At 42.2% G+C, this 20,526-nt stretch overlaps 1 protein-coding gene across 6 annotated transcripts in view; it reads right to left on the bottom strand.

Moving 5' to 3' along the window:
• Cnbd2 (cyclic nucleotide binding domain containing 2) overlaps nucleotides 1–20,526 on the bottom strand; it is a 71,325-nt gene that overhangs the window by 36,185 nt on the left and 14,614 nt on the right. For all 6 annotated transcript variants that reach the window (XM_074074665.1, XM_074074666.1, XM_074074669.1 and 3 more), the window contains 6 exons: nucleotides 18,548–18,601; nucleotides 16,705–16,868; nucleotides 12,278–12,434; nucleotides 11,648–11,799; nucleotides 8,543–8,681; nucleotides 258–372 (listed from right to left, as the gene is read on the bottom strand). In XM_074074665.1, coding sequence (XP_073930766.1) covers nucleotides 258–372; nucleotides 8,543–8,681; nucleotides 11,648–11,799; nucleotides 12,278–12,434; nucleotides 16,705–16,868; nucleotides 18,548–18,601 — 781 coding nt within the window. The remainder of the gene's footprint in view (nucleotides 1–257; nucleotides 373–8,542; nucleotides 8,682–11,647; nucleotides 11,800–12,277; nucleotides 12,435–16,704; nucleotides 16,869–18,547; nucleotides 18,602–20,526) is intronic.

Below are 20,526 nucleotides of genomic sequence, written 5' to 3'. Positions count from 1 at the left end.
GGGGTAGGAATGTGTGAGGCAAGGAGTAGATGTCCACATGGCAAAACCTGCAGGGTGGAAGGGAGGAGGTTGGGAAGGAGGCAGGGCCTCAGGACCAGGTTCCCACAACTGGTAGAAGAAAGGATCAAACCAGACGTACTGTCTGGCCCTTTGAGCTCCAGATGTCTGAGATTCTGTGGGCTGGGAAGTGGAAAGAATATAGGGCCCAGCTGCCTACTGCTATGCTGCTGACTGCCAGATGTGGCCATCTGGCTTACCCTTGAGGTGAGCCCTCAGAGGTCTGTCGTCTATCAGCTCCAGACACTGCCAGATCCACTTGTAATAGGAAGGCGAATTCGCAAGGTTGATCAGCCGCAGGATTTCACAGCTGCCCTGGACACATCAATGGACACAAACAAAGGTTTAAACCTGGATGCTCCAGGCAGGCCAAGCTTTGGAAATAAGGTCTCTGTGTTGCATCTGACCCTGTTTTATTTGCTCAATGCAAGTTGTTTCATATTCCTTTTTTAAAAATAAAAACATCTCTACTTGTCATAAAAATTCTAAGGAAGCATAAAAACTAAATACAATGCTCACACCAGGAAAAGTCACCATGGAGGTGGTTATTGGGAGAGTTGGTGAAACTTAATATGAACTGCAGATTATACATTTAATGGATATTACAATCCCCTTATTTTTATAATTATTTTGTGGTTAATTTCTGATATTAGAAAATAATCACTTAGGTTTATAGGGATAAGTGAGGACAGTGAATAAAACTTAACCCTCAAGTAATTCAGGCAGGGAAGTATAAAAGGAAATGTGGTGAATCTGGGTTAAGGTTAACCAGATGTTCTTTGTACTGGTCTTGTAATTTTTCTATAAATTTGAAATATTCCAAATTAAAAGTTTAAAACTTTTAAAACCAGAGAACATAGTTAAAACTCTATTAATACTAACAACCAGAAATAACTAGTAGTAACATACTAGGAAATATTATTTAAAATTATTCTATAAAAATTATAGATAATAAGTTTTCATAAATGAGTTCAGTTAAGTAAAACAGACTCTTACAACCTTTTTAGACAATAATAAACCAAGGACATCTTTTTTTGGGGGGGTCAGCATGGGTTTGAACTCAGGGCCTCACCACTTGAGGCTAGGTAGGTACTCTACCACTTCAGCCATTCTACCAGCCCTAGGGAATTTTTTTATGACAAACATATTCTTCTACATTGTTGTTTTTAATGATTGCATATTATTCTACATATGCTATAATTTATAAAGTCAAAAATAAATATTCAGTTGAACAAAAGAAGTTGTACACAATGGGTACATATGAATATTATCCCATTTATATGAAGTTCAAAAACTGACAAAAGTAATGTGAGTGGTTACCTCTGTGGGGGAATTCTGTCTGAGCAAGGACACAAGGGAACTTTCTGGAGTGCTAGAAATGTTTGCATCTTGATTTGGGCAATGATCACACAGATGTATGCATATGCAAAAATTCATCAACTTGTACAGTTTAGATTGTAAATCTTTACTGAATATACATTATAGTTCAAGAAAACATTTGTTCAAGATTCACAATTGGCTGTTTCAAATTTGTCATTATTATATATAGCTCTAATTTTATTCAGGACAGCAAAGTCCCCAGTTTAAAAAAAAAATGAAAACCTCATGACCTTTCCAGACTTTTTTCCTGTGGCTAATGAAATGTAAGTGAAATTTGCTGGATAAAACTCCCAGGAAAGCAATTGTTGTCTTTTTTTCCTTTCCTCTGCTGAAAACTCATATGTGATGGCTAGAGGTGTAATACAGCTACATTGTGAACATTAGGATGAAAACCAGAGATATTGACAGTGAGGGGAAAAGTTAAAAGGGATCTGGGTTTTTGATGATTTCCTAGAACAGCTATTCTAAACCTGGGGTGCTTAATTCTAGATGGATTATTACAAGAGAAAAAATAAATTACCATTTACTAAGCTATTTGTACTTGGGTTTTTGTGATCTGCAGCAAAAAGCAGTTGTAACTGATATTCTGTATATAATATCTTAATTCTTATAAAGGTCACTAAGGCTACAAACACTCAAGTTCTCTTCCCAGGTACATGGCACAATTGCACTTTTTCACTCTGTGATTTGGGCATGCTTTTTTTTTTTTTTGGGTGGTAATGGGGTTTGAACTCAGGGCCTCACACTTGCTAGGCAGGTGCTCTACCATTGAGCCAGCCCTGTTTTGTGTTGAATTTTTTCAAGACCTATTTCCCCAGGCTGGTTTTGAATCGTGATCCTCCTGATCTCTGCCTCGTGAGTAGCCAGGAATACAGAAATGAGCCACCTGGGTGCCTCATTTCTTATTGCCTTAGGTTTTCCTAATGACAGGACTTGTGGTACTCTGGGTGGAAACTTTAAAAGCCAATGCTTGATTTTCAACATTCCATTCTCCTGTCCTATGATCACAGAAACATGGGTCAAGATATTATCTGTAGGCTGGGTGTGGTGGCAAATGCCTGTAATCCCAGTACTTGGGAGGCTGAGACAAAATAAAAAAATAAAATAAAATAGTAAAATAAAAAGAGGAGCAAGAGAGATAATCTCCAGTTCTGTGGGCCCCTGAGTAGCCATAAAAAAACAAGAACTTTCTGGTGACTTGGTGACTTGCTCTTGGTAAGTAGTGTGATTAAGGAATAAATCTTGGTTAGTCACTCCATTGAGACTTGAGAATTGCTTATAAATGCAACACAATGTAGTTTATCCTAATTTATTTGATACCCATGTTTGATTACCAGTTTGGGAATAATTCCTAAAAACATGCATGTTTTAAATTCTATTACATAGGCCAGGTGCCAGTGGCTCACACCTATAAACCTAGCTACTCAGGAGGCAGAGATCAGGAGAATTGAAGTTCAAAGCCAGCCCTGGGTAGTCTGCGAGACTCTATCTTGAAAAAATCCTTCACAAAAAAGGGTTAGTGGAGTGGTTCAAGATGTAGGCCCTGAGTTCAAGCCCCAGTACCACAAAAATAAATAAATAAATAAATAAATAAATTTTGTTACACATTGCCAAACTTCCCTCCAGAAAGGTTAGCTCAGTTTCTATTCCCTCAACAGTGCATGACAGAGCCTGTTACATCTTTGCCAACACTAGGTTTTCAGAATCCTTTTAATCTTTGCTGATCTGACAGGTAAGAACTAGGGTGTATACCTCTGTGGTAGAGCACTTGCCTAGCATGTGAAGCACTGGGTTCAATGCCCAGCACTAAAGAAAGAATAAAGAAAAAGGAAAGGGAGGAAGGAAGGAAGGACATTTCTCCTTTTTATTTCCTATCTTTATAACATTTTACCATTTTTATTAGGAACTCTAGGAGATGCATTACAAATGACTGAAGCCCAATTGTTGAAGAGACAGGAGAGGAAGGAGAAGAAAGGAACAGATATTTAGTGAGCCCTTATTATATGCCCGGCATTGTGCTTGGAGCTTTATTCAACATTCATTCAACAAACATTAATCACCCAAGAACCAGAGGTACCAGATAAATATGAACAGTTTCCTCTTGGAAGTCTCTCTGGGTCTTTAATTACTTCTGAATCTTTGGAGGTAAGAATTTCACGCCTACCCAAACGACAAGCTGCTCAGAAAGGTTTGATATTGGGCATTAATTATGCTTGCTATACTAGCAGGAATCATGTTTCCCAACATAAGTTGTCCCAAGAAAACCCAACCACCAGCTCCTGACTTCGCCCTCTAGTGGCAGTAATAGTAAAGCATGGGAGTTGGGATTGCAGGGTCTCCCCGCCTCCAAAAGAACACTAAACGGGCAGGTCTACAGGAAATAAAAGTAAAAAAAAAAAAAAAAGGAGTGCTCTCTTTACAGGAGACGGACGCTTCTCAATTCCTGCCAGGGGGGTGGAATCTAGCTTGCTGTCTCCTTCTGAATTTCCAAAGCCAGAAATCATAATTCTATGCAAAAGCTTCACACCAATGATCAGATTTTAGTGAAACACTGTAAAGGCCAAACCAAACCTATTTGCTGGCTCCGAGTCCCCAAATGCTGTCACAAAATGACCTCTGTATTACTTTTCTCAGAATGAAATCCAAGCATTGAGTACCTGGGGCATGTCTCTAGGGTGAGACAGAAATTTACGTTTTAAAAAACTCCTCTCTTAGATCAAGGGTTCTCCAACTTTAGCGTGCATGTGAATCCCTGGACGGCTTGTTACTTACTGAAACCTCCCTTCCAGAGGTTTCATCTGATAGTTCTTGGTTGGGCTTGAGAATCTGCATTTTAATGAGCTTCCAGATGCTGATACTGCTGGTCTGGCTATACTTGAGAAGCACTGGATTATCAGACAAATGTTAATTAGGCATGTGCTAAACTTGTTCTCATTGCCAGACTTTTATGATGAAGAAATGGAGGTAAAAACAGATTAAGAATCATCTCTAGCTGGACAAGGGAATGTACAGCTATAATCCTAGCACTTAGAATGCTGAGATAGAATCAAGAGTTTGAGGCCAATCAAGAGTTTGAGACCCTATCTAAAAAACAAAAATAAGCCAGGTGCCAGTGGCTCACGCCTGTAATCCTAGCTACTCAGGAGGCGGAGATCAGGAGGATCACAGTTAGAAGCCAGCCTGGGCTAGTAGTTCACGAGACCCTATCTCAAAAATAGCCAACACAAAAAAGGGCTGGTGGACTGGTTCAAGGTGAAGTTCCTGAGTTCAAAACCCAGTACTGCAAATAAATAAATAAATAACAAAAATAAAAACTCCTAGGGCTGGGGTGTAGTTCAAGTGGTAGAGCACCTGCCTAGCAAGCATGAGGCCCTGAGTTCAATTCCTGGTGCTGCCAGATTTTTAAAAATCCTCATTTTTTTGCTGCTCTAAATGTAATCATCATGGGCTGATGGAGTGGTTCAAGTGGTAGAGCACCTATGTAACATGAGGCCGAGTTCAAACCCAGTACTGCCAAAATAAATAAATAAATAAATAAATAAATAAATAAATAAATAAAAATAATATAATCTTTATGCTGATTAAAGAAGTCTTAAATTTATATCCCTTATCACTCATCTCTGACCCTCATTTGTCCTGCCTGTATAGTATTAAAGAGCTAAGAGTTAAATTTGGGGACCTATGGCATTACATGGTTCTAGAAGTGAAATTTTAGGAAGGAGGAAGCACATATCGGGAAGGAGAAGGGAACTGCAAATGATTCAAGTTGATCTTCAGGGCTTTCTGCTTTATATTCTCTAACCCCTCTCCCACTTCTCATGTGCCATATCAAGAGTCTCCAAATACGGCTGGGCTACTTCAGCCGGCTTCTGCTACTTCGGAGGCTGAGACTGAAAAGATTGTGGCTCAAGGTCAGCCTGGGCAAATAGTTGTGAGACCCCCATCTCCAAAAATAACCAGAAAAAATGGACTGGAAGTGTGGCTCAAGCAGTACAGCACCTTCTTTGCAAGCACAAAGCCGTAAGTTCAAACCCTAGTCCCACCAAGAAAAAAAAAAAGTCTTCAAACATGTCATATTCACCCCAGGCATATCCCTACCATGTGCTTGGTCCACACTTCAGTTGGTAATGGCCTCATCCCCACCATCCAATTCCTTTTTAATGTGTAGAGTTTGGAGGCCAATCACTTCGTTTTCCAAGTCCCCTCACAGCAAAGGTCCTGGATGTGATTTGGGTTCCACCAGTATAGTGCACTTGAGCACAGAATGGTGTGGGAAGCACCAGTCATCCATTTTGTTATTCAAGGTGATGGCTATATAAGTAGCTTCTTGAACATGGCAGGGTAGCAGCACTCATGGCAGTCCAGTTCTGACCTATGCTTTGAAGCTCTTTAGGAATTATTTTCAGTTTAGGGTCTGTTTCTGAAGTTTTCCCATTCCTCCATTAGCCAGTAAAGCTGTAACCCATTCAACGTACTGCAATAACTTCCTTTCTACACCTATTAGCAAGAGACGATCTTGTTCTTTGAGACTGGCCCCAGAATTACGCACACCACTAGTGGTGCTGCCAGTCTAACAATTGCTGCTCTGAAAAAATGTAAACATATACATGTTATTATTACAAAGGATGTGTCAAGCCAGGTGTGGTGGTACATGCCTGTAATCCCAGCACTGGGGAGGTGGAAGTTGGATCCAATGGAGAGTTCAAGGCCAGCCTGAGCTTTATAACAAGACCCTGTTTTCAAAAAACAAACAAAACCAAGGGCTGGGGATATAGCTCAGTGGCAGAGCACTTGCTTGGTATGTATATGGCCCTAGGTTCAATCCCCAGCACTGAAAAAAAAGGTTTACCACCAAAATTTGTAAGTAATAAATATGATACAGCTTTCCTGGAGATTCCATATAGCTAATAAATCCTCCCAGAATATTTTTATTGGTGTTGGTTGAACTCTTATTCAGGGCCAATTTACAGTCACAACTCAACCATCACTTGATAAATGAAGTTGCATCTTGATTCACTGTTTCCCAATAATTTTAACTGTTGTTAAATCTCATTTGTGATTAACTGGTCAACTATGTCTCACCTTCACATTAATTATATTCATTAAATCAAAACTTCCTTTAGCTTTGGTACTAGGTATAGTGGAACATCACTTGTTCACCCATAGTGCAAGTTCTATGATGAATCAAGTAATAGTTACTAAATACTGGAAGAATATTTCCTAAAATTCCTTCTTTTCTGTGTAATGGCTTTAGACTCAGCCCACTTTCAAATTTAATCTGTATTTAAACATTTTCTTTTATCGCTTTCTAAAGACAGTCAGCAAAGCCATAAATCAAGACCTGACATAGGGTGTTCGTTGATCCTCATTGTGTAAAATGCTCCTACCGTGGCTGATTTTTCAGTAGCAACATTAATGTGGGGTTTGGAAGAGATGCACACAATTGTACAGTATTTTTACCAAATAGACATAAAAGAACCTCTGGGCTGGGTGTAGCTCAAGTGGTACAGCACCTGCCTGCCAAGTGCAAGGCCTTGAGTTTAAACCCAAATACTAAAAAAATATGTAGTAAAATTTAACAATCAGCTCTTGTATGCCAGTACATGTCAGCTTCAGTATGCAATCAATCTTGCCCCCTGCTTTTGTCTAATGATTCAATATGTTAAGGCTCATCTTCCTCTTCCCCTCATACAGGAAACCTTATTTTAAATCTCCAGCCTGTGGGGAATTTCCTCTTCTGAATTCTTGGAACTCCCATAGTTTATACCTAGCTTTGTCTCTCTATGCTCATAATTTATTGAGAGAGAAAGAGAAAGAGAGAGAGAGAGAGAGATAACCAGTCTTTTCCATCCTTGTTTTTACTCTTTTTCTTTTTTTTGTAATACTGGGAATACTGGGATTTTGAAATCAGGGCCTCATACTTGCTAGGCAAGCACTCTACCACTTGAGCCACACTCCCAGTCCTTTTTTCCATCTCTGTATCCCTCCAGATCCTATTCTGCATAATGTATAATGACCTTGGCAAGAACTCAAAAATGTCTGTGGTGACTTACAATGTAAGGAACTGACTAGGCAACTCAAATCTCAGCTCCTGAGAAGAGCTTTAGGGTCAGACAAACCTGAGTTGATCCTTGCCTCTGCCCCTCAACTATGTGACCTTGGATAGCCATTTAATCTTCCTGTGCTTCAGTTTCCACCTCTGTAAAAGGGGAATAATGACTATACTAACATCTTTAGGGCTATGACTGAAATGAGATAAAACAAGTAAGCATAACCAAAGACCTTATCTGTGGTTTCAGTTACCCAATGGTCTAGCATAGTTCAAAAATATTAAATGAAAATTCCAGAAATATACAATTTATAAGTTTAAAATTGTACATGATTCCGAGTAGCATGATTAAATTTCTTGCTACCCTACTCTGTCCTCCTGGAATATTAGTAATTCCTTTGTTCAGAGTGTCCATGTATACACTATCTACCTATTAGTTACATGGTAGTTGTCATGGTTATCAGATTGACTGTCTTGGTATGCCAGTGTTTGTGTTCAAGTAAACTTTATTTTACTTAATAATAGCCCCACATCACAACAGTAGTTAATGATGCTGGCAACTCAGATATGCCAAAGAGAAGCCATAAAATGCTTCCTTTAAAAATCATCTCACGTCATCACAAGAAGGGTGAGTATAGTACAGTAAGATATTTTCAGAGGCCATTCATGTAACTTTTATTACAGTGTATTCCTCTATAATTGTTCTATTTTATGATTAGTTATTATTAACCCCTAACTGTGCCTAATTTATAAATTAAACTTTATCATACACACACACACACGAAAAAACATAGCACATAGAGGATTAGGTACCATTCAGTTTCAGACATATACTGGAGGTCCTGGAAAGTATCCCCCCAAAAATGGAGAGCTACTATACATCTCAGTTCACAACAACCCTCTGAGGCAGGCAGGCCAAATCAGGACATTGTCTTTTATAGCTAGGATGTGAAGGTCAAAAAAGAAAGTGAACTGCTCGACCCTGTGTGCCTGGCCATAGGACATTATGTTAGGCCTGTAGTTTCCAGTTTCACTGCCCCACCCCTGACTTCTCACCTTGCAGATAAACATGAGGAAGGATGAGTCTACAAAGTCTTTTGAAACCAGTTGCCCATGGGAGAACTTCTCTACCTTCCCCAGGGTTACGAGGTGCCAGAGTTTCTCATCAGACCACGATTTAAATAGATCCAAACTCCTGAGGGGAAAAAGCCTGTTAGAAGTCATTGCCCTCTGTCACACATGAAAGGAATCTAGATCTCAGTACCTTCCAGAAAGGGACCATGTTCTTCAACTCTTGAAAATACAAGGGGTAGAAGATTTTCACCACTACTCACCCAGCCGCCTCACCTAGACTGCAGACAATCTCCTACATCCTCTTTCTCAAGGCCCTTCCCTCCAGCCAAGTGCCCCTTTTTGCTGTCCCAGCTATCCATGGGATGATCCAGCTCCCGCTTTTCTTACTTCTGCTCCTCCACCCGGGAACCTTCTCTCTGACTCCATCATGGCCATGCCCCGCATCCCTGTGGCTCTGTAAGCTTGTCCCATTCTCAGGAACACCTATCTGGATAGTTTCTCAACTTTAGCTCACTAACTACCCAATCCCCCTGCCCAGCAGTCCTGGTGCTACCTTTGGCTCTGGCATCTCAATCCAACCCATCTTCCTCTGGCCCAGTGACTTCAGATACTAGGGCCTGGGCCAGGGGGAAGGAGGAACATCTGGACTCTATTCACTCATTCATTCATTCACTCATTTACTTTGGTGTCTCTGGGGGTTGACTCAGCACCCTTGCTTGCTAGTCAGATGCTCTACCACTTGAGCCACATCCCCAGCCCTTTTGCTTTAGTTAATTTTCAGATAGGATCTCGTGCTTTTGCCTGGGCCAGAAAGGACAGCAATTCTTCTATTTATGCTTCCCATGTATCTAGGCTAAGAGGCGTGTACCACCATGTCTAGATTTTGGTTGCAATGGGGTCTCACTAACTTTTTGCCCAGGTTGGCATTGAATTGTGATCCTCTCAATCTCCAACTCCTAAGTAGCTGGTATTACAGGCAAGTGTCACTGTGCCCTACCTGGACTCTCCTCTTTTTGCTTCTTGTTCCCTGTGACTGAAGGCCCACACCACTATGGCCATCCCTTCCCCTAACCTCATGCATCATGCCTTCCCTCATAAAGTGGTTCAAGTTTAACAACGATCTTAGACTTTGTCAGCTGCAACACATATGGACTCAGAGCTCAACTGATTCAGGATGACTGAGTTAGTTAATTGGGGTGAACTTAAGGTGATTTAGGCCTCAAAAGTGCTGAGTTCAATTCATAGTACCAAAGTAGAAGAGGCACAGCGGTCTGAAGAGACAGGAATAAAAGCAGGGTCACCACAGGAAGAGTATCTGCTATACCACGTAAGGGGTCACACCCTTACCAAGATCATCTCTTTCTATCCTTAAGACTGTGGAAGACAGGCATCCCTACCCGTTTATAGAGCAGGTGGCTAAAGCTCAGAGAGATAAAGTGACCTAGCCATAGTGACATCATTGATAACTGTTAGAATTTGCTGGAAGCAATGCACTTGGACTGGGGCCCTGGTCTGGGCTTGCAGTTCAGATCAATAGTCTAATCATGATAATGAGCTTTGGCTGATGCAGAAGGCCCTGTATATTCAGCCTGGATAACTCTTCAGATAAACTCTACCAAATTTACTTTGTCAATGGAATTTTCTGTGTGTGCGTGTGTGTGTTATTGAAAATTGAACCCACGACATCACGCAGGAGAGGTAAGTGTTCTACTTCTCAAGCCATGCCCCCAGCCCTTTTTTGCTTCTTTTTATTATGAGATAGGGTTTCACAAACTTTGCCAGGGCCGGCCTCAAACTTTTCATTCTCCTGCGTCTATCTCCCAAGTAGTTGGAATTACAGGTGTGTACCACAATGCCCAGTTAGAATTTTCCTTTTAAAAAGCAAGAGCTGAGAGTTTAAGTGACACTTATTTTTCCACAGTTTGAAAAAATTAGCTGCCCTTCCCTTCAGAGCTAAAACCCCCTTTCCCAGACCCCATCCCCTTCATGACACTACTTATTTTAAGTTCCAGTTACAAGGGACTAGACCCCTAATATCCAGCAAGTTTCTCTATAGCCACCTGTATTTTCGGAGCCAGTGCAAATACTTTACTGGGTTTTCACTATTTTACAGAAAGGCAAATAACTAAGAATAGGTAAATGGGATTTAGTTTATGCATCCTGATGTGGCTTCTCATGTTTGTATTCAAAACAAAAATCTTTTTTTATATATGAGCTCTGCTTTTTGATTGTTATAGATGGTACCCATAGATAAGGTGCTTTGGAGCCTTCTTTCTGACATGGCTGAAATTATTTATATCTTGTTATTTATTTATTCAATATTTGTTTGTTGAGCATCACATACGCCTGGCACCATGACAATAGGAAGATTACAATGATGAAAAGGATAAATCTGGTACCTGTCAGCATATTGCTGTCTGATGGGGCATGTAAACTATAAATTATTATACAATCAAGAATTACAATGTGAGTTGGGCTTGGTGGTTCACTCCTATAATCCCTGAATTGGAGAGGCTGAGGCAGGAGGATTAAGAGTTTGAGGCCAATCTGAGCTACAGAGCAAGACCCTTTCCTTAAAAAAAAAAAAGCACAGTGTGTGGGTGGGGGGGGCGCTTTAAAGAAACAGAGGGTACAACAGAAGCATAATCAGAGTACCCTCTCTATTCTGGGGTGAGAACAGATGGTTTGGATTAGTGAAGTAGGAGGGTGAGGCCTAGAGACTTCTGAATCAGACATTTTGGGCACGTCATTGTTCTGAGCCTTGGTTATAAACTGAGGAAAATAGAAAAATAAACTCATTGGGCATGAATCTGAGATGGGATGTGACAAGTGGTACCAAGCGCTTAGCAAACTGCCTTGTCCGCAAGTGTTCAATCTGTTAGCTATTCTTATTTTTACTATCCCACAAACTGACACCTGAAGATCTACTAGGAGTTTGACTAGACAGAGAAGTTGGGTGAGAGGTGAGTAGTCCAGAACATTCCAGGCCAAGAGAACAGTATCTGATATGTTTCCCACTGGGTCAAGGGCAAAGTCAAGTACTAACGAACAAGGAAGGGGGAAAGATGTTTAATGAAATGGAGTTACCTAAAAAATCCAAATCGATACTGAGACTCCTTCTGAATTTCATCATCTAGTTTATTGGCAAGGAAGTCTTCACGGTCAACAACCAGGAACTCTGTTTCCTCCATGCAGACCACAGTGGCTCTCCTTACTCCTGCACTCAGAAGGCCCATTTCCTGTTGGGTGAGTAGGAACAAGGGCAAGCATGAGGTCACCTCCAGCTTCCTGCTCACAGTCCTTCCTGGTCTCTGTTTTCCCCCAGAAATCTGTCCTTCACAGACAATAAGCTCCTTGGTTCCCTCCATACTTCCCGCTCAGTTCCCGAATGCAGGTCCCTTTTTATCTACTATGCTAGTGGAAAAAGAAGCAACAGGCAGAAAAAAGGAAGTTGGCAAAGTCTGGCCTTGGAGTCACTGTGTCTCTGAGGAGTTAAACAGGGAATATACTTCTTAAGCATCTGGTAAAGAGGTCAACTTTGGACATTACCTGGTCTAACTCATTCAGCATTTGATAGGTAAAGGCTCTGGGGTCCACACAGGATGGGTGACTTCAATACAGGATAAGGCAGGACAGGGCCTGCTTAAGAGGCAGGAGCAGGATTCCTGTCATACCCCAACCCTAGCTCAGGAAGCAAGGCTCTTCCCCTGGGCTTACTCCGAAACAGCCTCCTTTGTACAGCAATGTTGGATGTGGGTCTAGGAAGGCACTACTGCCGTCCTCATCTTCGGTCACTGCAACTGTGCCCAGGTAGATGAAATAAAAACTGTTGCCCCTCTGTCCTTTCTTGACGATCACACGCCTGCGACCAAACCTGGGAAAAGACCATAGCCTACTAATTAGCAATAGGGAGGCTAATCCATGCTGGGAAAAGCTCTGAACTGGCTGTGCTCTTTGTTCTGATGTGGGAATGTATAGGCTTGGACTAGAAGGGACTTCAGAGCATTCCATCAAGCCAGACCCTCACTACCTGCCTCTGTTCAACTGAAACCTCCTGAAAGCAAAGACTTTGTTGGTCTGTCTGGCTGCTGTACATGCTTAGACATCTAGCACATGTTCAGTGAACTATAGTGGAATAAATGAGTGAAAAGATGCTGAAAGCTGCCAGGATCCAAATCCTGGTTCCACTCTTAGCTGTGTGACATTGGGCACCTATCTCTCCCCTCTCTGAGGTTCAGTTTCTCTTGTCTGTGAAATACAGATGAACATGCCTAAAAAGAGACAGATAAACAGTGTTGGCATGATCCCCAGTAGCTCACTACCCAACTGAGCACCATTAAGGTAGAAGCACTCAGATCCATGCCCAGCCCAAAAGAGGATTTAGTTCTTAAACCCAGATCACACTGATGACTCAGTTAAAGACAATTTGTTTCAGGAAAAACTAACCCTAAACCTCTCACTTGAGTGATTCTTTCCTGTCAGAATAAAACTGGAAGATGGAAATTAGGTGCTATGACCATGGCAGCCATCTTGCAACTATGAGAGGAAAAGATGGCTGAGAAGGAGCCTTATAAGAATGAACGTCAAGAGATAAGAAGAGACAGAAAGCCAGACGCTGGGTCCTGCTGACATTGAGCTTCTGAGTCCAGCTAAGCATGGAGCAGAAGAACTATCTCAAGACTTTTCAGATGAGCCATCAATGCATTCCCTGGAACTGGGTTTTCTCATACTAGCAAATGGAAGAATTCTGTCCAAGCTGCTAACTGCCAATACCAGAAATAACTCACAACTAGCTGAGGGCTTTAACGATCACTATCTCACTTGGTCTTCCCAAGAATCTCATGTTTAGTACAGTCCATTTTGTTATCCTTATTTCACTGAAGAGGATACTGAGACTCAGAAAGGCTAAGTAGCTTGCCTGAGGTCCCACTGAGGCAGATGTGGCATTGACTTTCTAGCCTCACAATTCTTTTTCTCACCTTGACACCACTCTGCCTGCTGTGGAGTCTTCATAGATAATAGTAACTGGCTCTTCTCTCCTGAACTACAACAAATCAAACAGCTGTATCAGCCTGAAAAATCCTGGCTACACCTCCACTTGTCAGTTTGATTCTGTTCTAACATAACCTCTTCTGTGAAACTCATGACAAAGCCAGCTTTCCTCTGAAGCATCTGGCACCAGTCATAAAAGGCCCTGACCTGAAGATAGTTTTATTTATGTGGTAGACTGTGACCTTTATGAAGGAGGGAATTAAAGTACAAACTTATAGTGATTATATGTCCTGAATTTTCAAATAGGCTAACTTCAAATATTGTGCTAAACTGCTCCTAGGAAGCCACTGAGATGTCTAGAAAATGGCAATACTTCCACATGTTCCTCTTAGACTTCTCCAGTACAGGTATTTACATGGCACTTTCTGTGCCATGGACCCTTCAAAAGTCTGGTGAAACCTTCACAAATTAATGTTTTAGATACGTAAAATAAAATTCAGCAGGATCCACAGTTAAATGTTTTTAAAAATCCACAGTTGGAGGGCTGGTGGAGTGCCTCAAGTGGTAGAACACCTGCCTAGCAAGTACGAGGCCCTGAATTCTAACCCCAGTACCAAAAAATAAAAAAATAAAAACTAACGCAATTGGATCTGGGGGCTGGTGGCTCACACCTGTAATCCTAGCTACTCCAGAGGCAGAAATCAGGAGAATGTAGGTTCAAGGCCAGCCCAGGCAAAACATGAGACCCTACCCCAAAAACACCCAACACACAAAAAAAGAGCTGGTGGTATGGCTTAAGTGATAAAGCACCTGCCTAGCAAGTTTGAGGCCCTGAGTTCAAACTGTAGAACTGCCAAAAAACAAAAACAAAACCCACAATTATAACATATACGCATGTCTTTTAAGGTACTGAATAACAAGAACGAGCAGAAAATCATTAACTACCCTGATTTTGAAGATGTGATGAATATAAATTTTTTTCAAGAACTTGGTACAATTTGAACAAAACAAGAAAATATCTGTGATTTCTTTCAATGAAAAAGTCACAAGTGCTGGGTGTACCATGCCCAGTGCTATACATCTGTAATCCCAGCACTCGGGAGGCTGAGGCAGGAGGATCAAGAGTTCAAAGTCAATCTGGGCTACAGAGTGAGACCCTGTCTCAAAAAGAAAAAAGTCACAGGTGTGGCTAATAGTACAGTGGCTTGTTGCCTACATTAAAGATGGAAGGAAATGATAACTTTCATGTAGAATTAATAAAAATAGGGATGCAATTGTTTTTCTCATTCAAGTACCCACTTGGACAGAGTACAGTTACCTGTGATTCATTCTGTCTTTTAGGGCCTGGATTTGAGTTTCAGCTATGCTCCTTGTTTTCTGGATGCTATGGTTTGAATTTGAATGTAGTTTGTCCCTTCTGAAACTCATGTTGGAGTTTGATCCCCATTGTGAGGTATAAAGAGGGTAGAAACTTAATCCTACTACAGTGTTTAGAGGTGAGGCTTTTGGGAGATCTTTAAGATTACCAAGCCTGTGGCCGAGATAGGAAGATTATGGTTCCAGGCCAGCAAGGACAAAAGGTTAGTGAGCTCTTCTCTCAAAGAATAAGCCAGGCATGGTGATACATACTTATAATCCCAGCTACTCAGGAGGTGGTGGTAGAAGGATCCAGGTCCAAGGCTGACCTAGATCAAAAGTGTGAGACTCTATCTGAAAAACAGCTGGGGAAAAAGGGCTAAGGGTGTAGCTCAAGGGCTAGGGGACAGGCAGTGTTATAGTGCCTGCCTAGCAAGCCTGGGACCCTGAGTTCAAACTGCAGTACTGCCAAAACAAAATACCAACCCCGTAATCCCAGTACTCAGGAGACTGAAGCAGGAGGATCAAGAGTGCAAGGCTAGTCCAGACTACCTAGTGAGTTCTACACAAGCCTGAGCTACATAGTAAGACAGTCTCAAAAAAAAAAAAGTTGGGTGCCAAGGGCTCACACCTGTAATCCTAGCTACTCAGGAGGCAGTTTGAAGCCAGCCCAGACAAACAGTTCTCAAGACCATATTTCAAAAATACCCAACACAAAAAAGGGCTGGTGGAGTGGCTCAAGGCGTAGACCCTGAGTTTAAACCCCAGTACCACAGAACAAAACAAAAAAAAGATGAGATGTAGCTCAGCGGCTAGAGCACATACTGAATATGCACAAAGCCCTGGGTTTGACCTCAATATACATGCATGCACTCACACATACAAGATTAGATAAGGCATCAGAGTTAAGCCCCAACTGAATGCTGGTGGCTTTGTTTTGTTTTTGGTTTTTTTGCTGATGGCTTTGTAAGGAGAGAGATAGATCAGGGGATACAAATATGCTGTCTATACATGATGCCTTAATTCTCTGCCAGCAAGAAGGTCATCACCAGAAGTGACCCTTCAACCATGGACCAGACCATGAGCTGAAATCAGTCTCTTTTTTTTCTGATGGTAAATAGGGTTTGAAGTCAAGTCCTCAGACAAGTACTCTACCTTGAGTCACACCTTCAATTTTTTTATCCTTTAGTTGTTTTTCCAGTAGGTTTTTATGTTTTCACTCAGGTTGTCCTCAGTCAGACTGAGATTCTACTACCTAAGGCCTCCCACATAGCTGGAACCACAGGTATGCACTACCACGCCCAGTGTATTGATTAAAACACAATACACTGGGGTATCCCTTTTTTGCCCGGGCTGGCCTATAAGCATGGTCATCTCAATCTCCACCTCCTGAGAAGCTGGGATTACAGGCATGAGTCACTGTGCCTGGCTGAAATCAGTCTCTTTGTAACTTGCTCAGTCTGTGGTATTATGTTACTAACAACAGAACATAGATTAAGACACTGGGTCCCTAGGATAAGTCTTCTCCCCCCACCCTAGACCTCAGTTTTCCCATTTGAAAAGTGAGGGAATTGAACCAGATTCTTTCAGACATTCCCACCAGACCATCTCCAGGTTTAATGACTCTTAATTCTAGGTCACCTCTTTAGGTTAACTCAGCTGAGTTGCCACCATAACAGTGATCACTCAGTTGAACTGACAGAAGACTTCATGGCTGATATCCTCAGAAGGATGGGCAAGACCTGCCATATCTCAGCCAAGTTCCTCCTGCCCTAGCCCAGGAGGAACTCACTAACCGTTCAAAGCGCATGACCTTGGCCAGAAGCAGCTGTAGGGGCTCTTCATAGTTCCGGTAGCTATCCAGAACCTGCAGAACATTGCAGAGGGCCTGGATCTCATGCTCTGTCCTCCAGGAAGGCTTCTTCTGTGTGATCTGAATGGCCCTTGGAGGGAAGTGACCCTGGGGAGAGAGGATCAGACTGATACACAGAACCCTAGCTGGCAAATTCCCACATTCCTTCTTGTATGCTTTCCTGTTCCCCATACTATAGTGGGTGACATTTACTGAGGGCTTATTACATACCAGGCATCAGGATAAATAAGCATCTTGCACTCCCTTTTCACTGCATCCTCACCCAGCCAAAGAATTGTTATTCCCACTTGACAAAGGAAGAAAGTCAGGCAGGATTATAAGTAGAACTGCCCTGTGCCAAGGCTTATATGCTACCTCCTCCAGCAATACAGGGCCTCCCTGAGTTCCAGGGCCCGGCATGGTCCCCTCAGCACATGCACACTGCAATCAGGGGAGACCTTTGCCCTTGTCTCAGCCAAGATGATGCTCCCTGTATTGGTACCAGTCAGACATGACTAGATGGACTGCCACCTATAGGCTGTGACTGTAACAATGGGTTTTTCCCTCTGCCCTCTTCTCTTTCTCAATTGCTATGCATAGATTTGCCCTCAGCTCTAGAGTTCTGTGACTCAGGCTCCTGGTTTCTCTTAGCTGAAGGGTAAAATTGGGTAACCGTCCATGCCCAATATCAGAAGAAACACATGATTTGAATGACATCTGATTATGCTTCATCCATGAGAGGACATGAAAAGTTAGATTGTGCCCAGGAAAAGCAGGACATATAACTATCCCTTATCTCCAAGGCAGGAAAGGGGTAGGACAGGGGATGGGCAAAGGTAACTGGTCCTGGTACCAGTTATAAAGTTCTGTTCTCTTTACCTGAGAGAAAAAACAATATGGCTACTCCAGACCTGGGTCAAGTCAGATCTATGAGAATTTCAGCTTTTCCTATAAATAGGTAGGTTCCTTTACTTTTAAAGTTGGATTTTAAATTTTAATTTAAAATCCAGGATTTGGTGGGTAGAAGTAAGGAAGATAACAATGATGCTTGAAATTCAGAGAACAAGTCACACAGCCCAAAGCCTCGCAGAGAAATAAAGGCATTCATTCCTTCATCAGAATGGGAAAACTCTTGAAGGGTGTCCAATACCCAGGTGGGGAACCAGTGTGCCCAGCATCTCTGAGAGTTCAAGGAGAAACAGAATTCACACAGCCTAGCCAGGCACTGGTGGTTATACCTGTAATCCTAGGTGCTTAGGAGGCAGAGCTCAGGAGGATCATGGTTCAAAGACAGACCAGGCAAATAGTTCAGAAGACTCTATCTTAAAAAAAAAATCATAAAAAAAGAGCTGACAGAATGGCTCAAGGTATAGGTCCTGAGTTCAAACCCCAGTACCAGAGGGGGAAAAAAAAAAAGAATTCACATAGCCTAAGGCTTTCCCTATCACCTGGCTTTTTTCTCCTTTGTCTGGGCCTCTCACATCCTCAGTTTTGCTTTCTTTTGTTTTCCCATGAGTCCAATCCCAGGATCCCCCATTGGTTCCCCTCATCTATACAATGATATCTGGTTCATGGTACTCAGTTTTGTTAATGCTAGGGCAGGAAAGAATCAGTGGAGTTATCTACTTTATGAGGAAGCTCTTCTATAAAGCCAGTTCAGGGTGACACATTGGACTGGTGGCAGAACCTGGACCCAAATCAGCTTTTTCAGACCCAAGCCCAGTGCTTCTTCAAGCCCATGGTGCAGACAGAAAATTCCTGCACAGAAAGGTTAGACCTATGCATACCTCCTCTGCAACGAAATCCAAAGTATCAAATGTAATTCGGCCTTGCTTCTTTTTCTGAAAGAAAGGAGGTCAGGAGAAGAGAGAGAGTCAGCAAAACTGCCCCTGGAATTCTTCATTGAAGCCTTCCTGTGAACCTGGGCCACTGTGGTGTGCAGGAAGCCATGGAAGACCTCCTAACAACAGTATTGTGAAGGCACAGAAACATAAGGTTGGGGAGACAGAAGAGAGGGCACAGAGAAAACAGAGAAGGATGGAGAGAGAAAAAGAAGAGGGGAAGGAAGCAACCAAGCAGGAAAGCAGGAGGGGGAAAAATGAAGGAATATAAATATTGCTAAATGTGTATAGTGAGCCAAGCATGGCACATCTTCCTTATCTTACTGTTTAGTCATTAGGACAAACCAGTTTTATCAAGCCCTAGACCCACCATCAGACTTAGGGTGGGTAAAGGAACTTGCCCAAAGACTACATCAAGTAAATGGTCAAGCTGGGATCTGAACCCAAATTTTTATCTAGAACATGGCCAAGAAGAGAAGGGGTAAGAGATCTCAGGGATGATCTAATCCAACCCTATCATCTGACAGATGAAGAGAATATGTGCAAAGAGTAGGAAATATGTAGTAAGAGGCAGGGGAGGATGAAAAAGACAAACAAGGCCCTGACCATTATCTCAGGCCAAACCAGGGAGCCCATTCTTCTCTCTGGGCATACCTTGAATTGTTTCCAAGTCCACTCAGATCCCTGCCTTCTCCTCTACCTCCTTTATCATTTTGTATCCATGTGGTGCTTCTCCAGGAAGCTTATGAAGGAAGAGATGGTGCTCAGAAATATCCAGATTCACATACTCTACTAAAAACCAATCTCTACACCTTACCCTGTGCTCCAGCTCCAGCTCTCCACTTGAGAGCAAGATAAGCCCCTGTGAGGCTTCTGCTCTCCTCAAGTCCACTCTGGCTGGGCAATGTGGTTGGGTTTGGTCTCACACTTCTCTGATGCCAAGCCTCACTGTGGGTCTTCAGCTTCCAGCTGCATCAGTCCCAGTGTTCTTGGAGCCAAAATCCCCTGACCACCCAAAGAATCAGAACATCTTCCCTGAGAACAAGCCTGAGTCTCCCAGGTTACAATTCTTCTACTCCATCTTGTGACCCAACTGTAGAATTGTTTGGTATGGCAGCATAGTATCTTAAAATAGATGAATCTTGGTGCATACCTGTAATTCCAGCTACACAGGAGGCATAGGTAGAGGGACTGAAGTCCAACGCTGGCCCCCAGGAAAAACATAAGACCCTATCTAAAAAAAATAACTAAAAGTAAAAAAGGGTTGGGGTGTGGCTCAAGTGGTAAAACGCCTGCCTAACAAGTGTAAGTAAGCTCCAGTACTGCCAAAAAAAAAAAAAAAAAAGATGAATCTGAAGGTATTTAGAAAGGGCATATCCTTCCTCTCCAGTTGGTTCATAGGCCCTACTTCCTGCTCTATCTTAACTTAGCCACTCCCACTAGTTAGATCACCTGCTGCTTCTCCCCTCTGCCATTTCTCCTCCCCTCACCACCCCTATGCCCCATTCTTCAGCAACTATCCTTCTAAAACTATTTTAGGAAATGTATTGTAGTGAATTGATAGAGGCAGAGGGCAGGCCACTGAGTCTAGTCACTCCTGGCACAGAAGGAAAATGAGCAGGACTTTTCCAGGTATTAGTTAAGGAAGTGCCGAAGCCCTGGGTAACACACCAAGTAGTAATGAATATACCTTTGGGAAACAAGGACAAGTTAACGGAATGATGACCAACTTTTCACCATTTCTGAGCCAAAAATAGTTCATGATCTACTACTGGGATAAGATATTTTAAACTGGGACCATCTAGAAAATCTGGAAAGCAGGGTTACCACAGTGAACACGGCCCTGAAAATGTTCCCTTCATTTAAGTGGGAGGATAGGAAAGAAAGTAGAGATTGTATACAGTGTGTGGCACTCATACTTCTAG

The sequence above is a fragment of the Castor canadensis genome, chromosome 5 (assembly GCF_047511655.1).
Source record: "Castor canadensis chromosome 5, mCasCan1.hap1v2, whole genome shotgun sequence".
Taxonomy (NCBI): Eukaryota; Metazoa; Chordata; class Mammalia; order Rodentia; family Castoridae; genus Castor; species Castor canadensis.
The sequence above is the reverse complement of the archived record's forward strand: the minus strand, read 5'-3'. Positions and strand labels throughout refer to the sequence as shown.